At 44.1% G+C, this 9,655-nt stretch overlaps 1 protein-coding gene across 1 annotated transcript in view; it reads right to left on the reverse strand.

Annotated features, from left to right (window-relative positions):
- The window catches only part of NUP210L (nucleoporin 210 like), a 147,392-nt gene that overhangs the window by 51,985 nt on the left and 85,752 nt on the right, over positions 1–9,655 (reverse strand). The window contains 3 exon segments of the mRNA XM_023508329.1: positions 708–812; positions 1,931–2,019; positions 6,065–6,257. Of these exon segments, the coding sequence (XP_023364097.1) occupies positions 708–812; positions 1,931–2,019; positions 6,065–6,257 (387 nt within the window).

The raw sequence follows: 9,655 nt of genomic DNA on the forward strand, positions 1-9,655 counted from the left end.
CAGAGCCTCAAGCTGTCCCCCTGGGTAGAGTGCCATGGCATCACAGCTCACAGCAACCTCCAACTCCTGGGCTCAAGCGAGTCTCTTGCATCAGCCTCCAAAGTAGCTGGGACTACAGGCGCCCACCACAACACCTGGCTATTTTTTTTTTTTCGGTTGCAGCTGTCATTGTTGTTTGGTGGGCCCGGGCTGGATTTGAACCTGCCACCTTAGGTGTATGTGGTTGGCGCCTTAGCCACTTGAGCCACAGGCGCTGAACCTGTAGTTTGCGTTTGTAACGTTAAAGTCTAATTTGTAGGTAGTGTGTTATATGCCCCACAGTGAACCCACTGGTAGGAATTTATCCAACCCTTCCCCTCTCTCTTGTACTGTGAGTTTTATTTATGTATTTATTTATTTATTTATTGGAGATGGAGACAGAGTCTCACTTTGTTGCCCATGATAGAGTGCTATGGCATTATAGCTCACAGCAACCTCAAACTCCTGGGCTCAAGTGATTTTCTTGCCTCAGTCTCCTGAGTAGCTGAGACTATAGGTATCCACTACAATGCCCAGCTATTTTTAGAGATGAGGTCTTGTTCTGGCTTAGGCTGCTCTCCAACCTGTGAGCTTCGACCTCCAAGATTATAGGCTTGACCCACTGCACCTGGCCCATATAACCTCCTCTCCAATATGGTTCCACATAACTGGACCTGTACAGCTTCTACCTTCACATCAGGGTGGTTATAGATGGTGGCATTCTCAGGAAGTACAGTCACATCATCCACCAGGAGCAGCTCCACAGCTGCAGATCTGGGCAAGTTGGAAATTTCCTAGAAATGTAATAAAAACTATAAAGGTAAATATAAATTTCTAATTCCTCATGTCCTGAGAGAAGAATCCAGTACTCTCTCAGGTGCCAGAAATGAGAGTCACAGACATGGGTCTGGGCATGGTGGCTCACGCCTGTAATCCTAGCACTCTGAGAGGCCGAGTCGGGTGGATTACCTGAGCTCATAGGTTTGAGACCAGCCTGAGCCAGAGCGAGACTTTGTCTCTAAAAATAGCCGGGCATTGTGGTGGGTGCTTGTAGTCCCAGCTTCTCAGGAGGCTGAGGCAAGAGAATCACTGGAGCCCAAGATTTTAAGGTTGCTAAAACTCATGACACTCAACCGAGGGTGACAAAGTAAGGCTCTGTCTCAAAACAAAACCAAAACCAAAAATAAAACAAAGCAAAACAAGCAAACAAAAAAAGAGTCACAGATATGCACAGTTCTGAGATATATATCAGCTGTAAACAGCTTCTTGCCTTTTTTTTTTTGGAGACAGAGTCTCATTTAGTTGCCCTCAGTAGTGTGCCGTAGTGTCATCATACATAGCTCACAGCAACCTCAAACTCCTGGGCTCAGGCGATTCTCCGGCCTCAGCCTCCCAAGTACCTAGGACTACAGACGCCCTCCACAACACCCTGCTAATTTTTGTATTTTTAGTAGAAATGGGGTCTTGCTCTTGCTCAGGCTGGTCTTGAACTCCTGAGCTCAAGTAATCCATGTGCCTCAGCCTCCCAGAGTGCTAGGATTACAGGCGTGAGCCACCGCACTGGGCCCAGTTGTAAATAACTTTTAAAGGAGAGCCTAAAATTCCAATTATTTAATTTGTTTCTTTCTTTTTTTGTAGAGACAGAGTCTCACTTTATTGCCCTGGGTAGAGTGCGATGGCATCACAGCTCATAGCAATCTCCAACTCCTGGGCTTAGGTGATTCTCTTGCTTCAGCCTCCCAGTAGCTGGGACTACAGGCGCCGCCCACCACAACGCCCAGATATTTTTTGTTGTAGTTTGGCCAGGGCTGAGTTTGAACCCGCCACCCTCGGTGTATGGGGCCAGTGCCCTACTCATTGAGCCACAGGCGCCGCCCTCTAATTTGTTTCTTATATCACAATTTCCACTCACCTTGGGGCTTTTCTTCTCTAAATAGCCCACAAAATTGACTCCAATTAGTACAATCCCTTTTATTTGATGTACTTTTAGGACCTGATGACCTGGAAACATGCAGAAAAATACTCTATGAGAAACAATATCATGTAGAATACAAAAGTGTCTTGAGAAAGCCAAATTATGCCCCAATTTTTCCAAACAGTGTTATATATATATATTTTTTTGAGACAGAGCCTCAGGCTGTCCCCCTGGATAGTGTGCCGTGGCATTACAGCTCACAGCAACCTCCAACTCCTGGGCTCAAGCGAGTCTCCTGCCTCCGCCTCCCAAGTGGCTGGGACCACAGGCGCCCGCCACAACGCCCGGCTATTTTTTGGTTGCAGTCATCATTGTTGTTTGGCGGGTCCGGGCTGGATTTGAACCCGCCACCTTAGGTGTACGTGGCTGGCGCCCTAGCCGGTTGAGCCACAGGCGCCGAGCCCAAACAGTGTTATATTACAGTGAAGAAAAACACTAAATGGGGAAGTACACAAGAAATAGAAAACTGGGTTTTTATACTGATCCTGTCTTGATATTCCTATGTGACTCTGAGCTACTCTTTGTCTCTCAGTTCCTTCCTTAAATAAAAGATTAGGCAAGGAAAAATCTAAAATTCTTTTCAGCTTTGAAGGTCTACGAGTCCAAAAATAGCCTGACAATAGTATACAGGGAAATTTTTCCTGGATTTTCATATGGAAATGAGGGCTAGGTGTAGTGGTTTGCACCTGTAATCCTAGCACTCTGGGAGGCTGAAGTGGGTGGATTGACTGAGCTCATGAGTTCAAGACCAGCCCGAGCAAAAGTGAGATCCCCACCCCTGTCTCTACTAAAAATAGAAAAACTGAGGCAAGAGAATCACTTAAGCCCAAGAGTTGGAGGTTGCTGTGAGCTATGATGCCACAGCACTCTACTCAGGGCAACAGAGTGAGACTCTGTCTCAAAATAAACAAAAAAGAAGGTGAAGAGCATCAAATGGAAATGAGAAATAAAAGGGATAGTCCTTTGGGCCTTTTACTCTTCTAGACTGTTCTGTAATCCAGCACTCTGGGAGGTCGAGGCAGGTGGATTGCTTGAGCTCAGGAGTTTGAGACCAGCCTGAGAAAGAGCAAGATTCTGTTCCTACTGAAATAGCTGGGCATTGTAGTGGGCACCTGTAGTCTCAGCTACTCAGGAGGCTGAGGCAAGAGGATTGCTTGAACCCAAAAGTTTGAGGTTGCTGTGAGCTGTGATAATGCCACAGCACTCTACCCAGAGCAACAGAGTGAGAGTGTGTCACTAAGTAAATAAATACATAAATAAAATAAAATAAAACTGTTCCATATTTATAAATGTCCTATCAGTCATTTTTTTCAAAAATATACATGGTGGCGCAGCACCTGTGGCTCAAAAGGGTAGGATGCTGGTTCCATATGCTGGAGGTGGCAGGTTCAAACCCAGCACCTGCCAAATTAAAAAAAAAAAATTTACATGGTGAACTCTTCTTCCTTGATCAATTCAAACTCCTTAAACTAGCATTTGAAGTCTTCCATAATCTAATATTGCTTTAGTTATATGTCTCTTTCTCTCCATTCTTCCCTTTTTCTTCTCTCCTTTCCTCTCTTTTCTAGAGACAGGATATAACTCTGACACCTAGAAAGGAGTGCAGTGGCACTCAATCACAGCTCACTGTAGCCATGAACTCCTGGGCTGAAGTGATGCTCCCAACCTCAGGGTCCTGAGCAGCTGAGACTACAGGCAAGCAGCACCATGCCCAGCTAATATTTGTTATTTTTTGTAGAGTCAGGGTCTTGCTGTGTTGCCCAGGCTGGTCATGAACTCTTGGCCTCAAGTGAGCCTCCCTATTCAGCCTCCCAAAGTACTGGATCACAGGCATAGGCCATCATACCTACCAGCAAATGGATTTTAAGAAAGATAATCAGATTTGAATTCTAGTAAGATTATCTAGTGGTGTAGAAGATAGGGTATAGCAGAAACATAAGCAATGTTAGGGGTGGCGCCTGGTGGTTCAGTGGGTAGGGTGCTGATCCCGTATACTGAGGGTGGTAGGTTCAAACCCGGCCCTGGCCAAACTGCAACAAAAATAGCCAGGCATTGTGGCAGGCACCTGAAGTCCCAGCTACTCAGGAGGTTGAGGCAAGAGAATCACCTAAACCCAGGAGTTGGAGGTTGCTGTGAGCTGTGACGCTACAGCACTCTACCCAGGGTAAGAGCTTGAGGCTCTGTGTCCAAAAAAAAAAAAATGTTAGGAGGCTACTTTTCTAATTCAGAATAGAGGTGATAAGGACATTAGTGATGAAAGTAGAAAGAGATAAAACTAAAAAATATTTAGAAGGTAACAATTGCCCAGTGTTCCCTATTCCATTGAATGATTTTACCATCTACCCAAATGCTCATGCTTAAAACCTTAAAGTCAGTCTTTGAACCACTTTCTTCTTCACCTTTGGGATTTATTTGTGGTAGATCATTATGTTAATGGTCCATGATGAAGCATGCCTGCTGGTAGCTATGCCCTCGTGTAGTCCCTGCCTACCTTGACTCTGGTTTTGGCCAGTTGTCCTGCCTTCAAAACTAGGACATCAGTAAATGTGACACAAGCTTGATGAGGGCTTGTTAAATGTCTGGAACCTCTTCTTATGCCTCTTGACATTTCTCCCAGTCAGTCTCAATCACTTTCAGCTCATTCTTCTTTCCTCTTCCTACAAACCCCTTTGGGTCTCAGCATAAATGTCACTTTTCAAGGGTAGCCTTCTCTGTTCTAGACTAGGTTCAGTCTCCCTGTTATAAGCTCCTAAGGCACCCCATAGTTCCCTTCAGAGTACCTAACAGAGTTGTAATATTTAAAGTCTGGGATGGCTTGGTGCCTGTAGCTCAGCGGCTATAGTGCCAGCCACATACACCGGAGCTGGCGGGTTCGAATCCAGTCCTGGCCTGCCAAACAACAATGACAACAACAACAAAAATAGCAGGGTGTTGTGGTGGTGCCTGTAGTCCCAGCTACTTGAGAGGCTGAGGCAAGAGAATTGCTTAAGCCCAGGAGTTGGAGGTTGCTGTGAGCTGTGATGCCATAGCACTCTACCCAGGGGGACAGCTTGAGGCTCTGTCTCAACAACAACAACAACAACAACAAAAAGGAATAGTAGACCAGCTCAAGCAAAGAGAGACTCGGTCTCTATTAAAAAATAGGAAAACTAGCCGGGTGTTTTGGTGGGCACCTGTAGTCCCAGCTACTCAGGAGGCTGATGCAGGAGCATTGCTTGAGCCCAACAGTTTGAGGTTGCTGTGAGCTATAATGCCATGAAACTGAACCCCAGGTGACTGAAGACAGTCTCAAAAAAAAAAAAAAGTCACTTTTATGACCAGACTGTTTGTGTATGAAGCCATGCCTATCATATTCGCTATTCTATCTCTAGTGCCCAGCAGAGGGCCTTATATTTAGTAGCCATTCAATAAATATTATTGTATATTAAATAATTATTATTTATTTAATATACAATTATTATTGTATAAAATAATTATTATTCCATAATATTAGGCAATTAGCTGGGCATGGTGACACAGATCTCTGTAGTACCAGTTACTTGAGAGGCTGAGGCAGGAGGATCATGTGAGACCAGGAGTTTGAGGTTGCAGTAAGCTATGATGACACCCTGGCACTCTATATGGGGTGATAAAGCAAGAATCTGTCTCAAAAAAAAAAAAAAATGTCTGGGTGGTGGCTCCTGGCTGTAATCCCAGCATTCTGGGAGACCAAGGCAGAAGGATCCCTTGAGCTCAGGAGTTCTGGACCAGTCTGAACAAGCGTGAGATCCTATCTCTACTAAAAATAGAAAAAATAGCCTGGGCGTTGTGGCAGATGCCTGTTGTCCCAGCTACTCGGGATGCTGAGGCAGGAGGATCGCTGGAGCTGTGAGTTAGTTGGATACTACAGCACTCTGGTCTGGGAGAACAGAGGGAGAGTCTGTTTCAAAAAAAAAAAATAGAAAGAAAGAAAGAAAGAAAAACATGAAAAGTGACATATAAAATCCAAAATAAAATCCTCACCCATAAGAAAATACGCAGTGTGTAATAATAAGGCAGTTATGGAAAAAAATTCATAAATTTTCACATTACCATGTAACCGGGTTTGCCCATTGCCATCATCTTTTGCTACCATCTCTGCTGTCTTATAATCTTCAAAATGGGCTAGTGTTTCATTAGAGGATTTCCATTCTAGCATTAGTGAACTGAAATTATCAAACTTTCTTCTGTGTTGATCAAACACTGCCAGTTCCAGAACTGTGTCCCTCAGGCTTGATATAGGAATCTGCATTAAAATAAAAAATACCAAAAGAAACTTTTATTTTATTATTATTATTATTTTGAGACAGACTCTCAAGCTGTTGCCCTGGGTAGAGTGCTGTGTCATCACAGCTCACGGCAAACTTAAACTCCTGGGCTCAAGTGATTTTCTTGCCTCAGCCTCCAAGTAGCCGGAACTACAGGTGCCTGCCACAACAACCAGCTATTTTTGTTGTTGTTGTTGTAGTTGTCATTGTTGTTTTAGCTGGCTCCAGGCTAGGTTTGAACCCTCCAGCCTCAGTGTATGTGGCTGCACCCTACCCACCTAGCTATGGGCGCAACCTATTCTCTTCTATTTTATTTTATTTTATTTTTTGAGACAGAGCCTCACTTTGTCACCCTTGCTTGAGTGGTATCATAGCTCACAGCAACCTCAAACTCTTGAGGTTAAGTGATTTTCTTGCCTCAGTCTCCCAAGTAGCTGAGACTACAGGTGCCTGCCGTGATGCCTGGCTATTATTAGAGATGAGGTCTTGCTCTGGCTCAGGCTGGTCTCAAATCTGTGAGCTCAGGAAATCCACCTGCCTCAGCCTCCCAGAATGCTGGGATTATAGGCATGAGCCACCACGCCTGGCCTAAAAATTATTTTTTATAGACAGGATCTCACTATGTTGTCCAAGGCTGATCTCAAACTCCTGATCCCATATACTTATCCTGCCTCAACCTCTCAAAGTGCTGGGATTATAGGCTTGAGCTACCATACCCAGTCTGAATTTGTTAATATTTGTGATAACATCATTTTTCTTTTCTTTTCTTTTTCTTTTCTTTTTTTTTTTTTTTTAAGACAGAGCCTCAAGCTATCCCCTTGGGTAGAGTGATGTAGCATCACAGCTCACAGCAACCTCCAACTCCTGAGCTCAAGCAAGTCTCCTGCCTCACCCTCCCATATAGCTGGGACCACAGGCACTCGCCACAATACCCGGCTATTTTTGGTTGCAGCCATCATTGTTGTTTTGGTGGGCCTGGGCTGGATTTGAACCCGCCACGTTAGGTGTATGTGGCTAGTGCTTTTAGCCACTTGAGCCATAGGCGCTGAGCCTTCTTTTCTTTTCTTTTCTTTTCTTTTTTTTTTTTGAGACAGAGTCTCACTATGTCACCCAGAGTCTCACTCAGTAGAGTGCTGGGGTCTCAGAGCTCACAGCAATCTCAAACTCTTGGGTTTAAGAGATTCTCTTGCCTCAGCCTCCCAAGTAGCTGGGAAGACTACAGGTGCTGGAGGCCCGGCTATTTTTTTGTTACAGTTGTTATTGTTATTTTGTTGCAGTTGGAATCTAGGCTAGGTTCCAACCCGCCAGCCTTGGTGCATGTGGCTAGCTCAGTAACCAGTCTGCTACAGGTGCTGAGCCAGGAAATAAAGACTTGTAATTAACTATTTTATATGAAGAAGTAAAGGGATCTATGTTTGTTTGTTTGTTTGTTTATTTATTTATTTATTTATTTTGAGACAGAGCCTCAAGCTCTCACCCTGGGTAGAGTGCCATGGCATCACAGCTCACAGCAACCTCCAACTCCTGGTCTCAAGCAATTCTCTTGCCTCAGCCTCCCAAGTAGCTGGGATTACAGGTGCCCACCACAACGCCTGGCTATATTTTGGTTGTAGTTTTCATTGTTGTTTGGTGGGCCCGGGCTGGATTTGAACCCGCCAGCTCTGGTGCATGTGGCTGGTGCCTTAGCCTCTGGAGCTATAGGCACTGAGCCAGGGGTTATGTTTAAATAACTAGAGGATAATATGAGCATGATGTCCTATCATATAGCTAATATGAATAAAGAGAATAATAAAAAATATTATTTTTAAAAATGGGTGGCGCCTATGACTCAGTGAGTAGGGCACTGGCCCCATATACTGAGGGTGGCGGGTTCAAAACTGGCCCCAGCCAAACTGCAAGAAAAAAAATAGCTGGCCATTGTGGTCGGGTACCTGTAGTCCTAGCTACTTGGGAGGCTAAGGCAAGGGAATTGCCTAAGCCCAGGAGCTGGAGGTTGCTGTGAGCTGTGACTCTGTAGCACTCTAAAGAGGGTGACAAAGTGAGACTCTGTCTCAAAAAAAACAAAACAAAAATGAAATTCTGAAGTTGAAAAGCACAACAATTGAAATAAAAAATTAACTAGAGGAACTCAATAACAGATTTGACCAGGTAGAAGAATCAGAAAACTTGAAGACAAATCAACTGAGATTATGCAGTCTGATGAACAGAAGGAAAAAAGAATGAAGAAAAATGAGCAACACTTTGCAAGGCTGAGTGGATGGCAGGAGTTCAAGCCCAGCATGAACCACAGTGAGAGCCCATCTCTAAAAATTAGGTGGGTGTTGTGGTGGGTGCCTATAGTCCTAGCTACTTGAGAGGCTGAGCTCAAGCCCAAGAGTTTCAGGTTGCTGTGAGCTATGACATCACATCCTCTACTGGGGGTGACAAAGTGAAACTCTGTCTCAAAAAAACCCAAAAAATAAAACCAAAAAACAAATGAACAAGCATCAGAGCCCTGTGGAACAGAGAATGGCAGTGGTAGGAGAGGAGACAGAGAAAAAGAGGAAAAGAGGATATTTGAAGAAATAATGGTCAACAATTTGCCAAACTGATGAAAACATTAAACATTTAAAAACCTCAAAGAACTCTAGGCAAGATAAATTCAACAAGAGCCACAACTAGACATATCATAATCCATCCTTTTAAAGCCAAAGACAAGTCCTGGCATGGTGTCTCACACCTATAATCCCAGCACTCTGTGAGGCTGAGGTCTGTGGATTGCTTGAGCTCAGGAGTTCCAGACCAGCGTGAGTAAGAGTGAGACCCTGTCTCTACTAAAAAATAGGAAAACTAGCCGGTCCTCATGGCAGGCACTGGTAGTCCCAGGTACTGGGGAGGCTGAGGCCAGAGGATCACTGAAGGCCAAGAGTTTGAGGTTGGTGTGAGCTATGATGTCACAGCACTCTACAGAAGGTGACAAAGTAAGACTCTGTCTCAAAAAAAAAACAAAAAAAAAACAAGTCAAGGACAAAAAATCATAAAAATGGAAATAAGGGACTAATCCCTATAAAGGATCCTCCATGGGATTTACAGTTGATTTCTCATCAGAAACCACAAAGGTCATAAGGCAGTGGGATGACATATTCAAAGTGATGAGATAAAAAGACTGCCAACAAAATTTCTACACTGAGCAGAACAATCATTCAAAAATGAAGAAGTGAAGGCATTGTAAGGCATTCAACAAAAACAAAGAAAATTTGTTGCTATCAGACCTGTCCTAGAAGAAAGGCTAAAGAGAGTCCTTCAGTCTGAAATGAAAGATCACCAGACAATAACTTGAATTCTCATGAAAAAATGAAGAGCCTGGCTCTGCGCCTGTGGCTCAAGTGGCTAAGGT

This window comes from Otolemur garnettii, unplaced genomic scaffold (genome assembly GCF_000181295.1).
Source record: "Otolemur garnettii isolate 467f Iridium unplaced genomic scaffold, OtoGar3 scaffold00244, whole genome shotgun sequence".
NCBI lineage: Eukaryota > Metazoa > Chordata > Mammalia > Primates > Galagidae > Otolemur > Otolemur garnettii.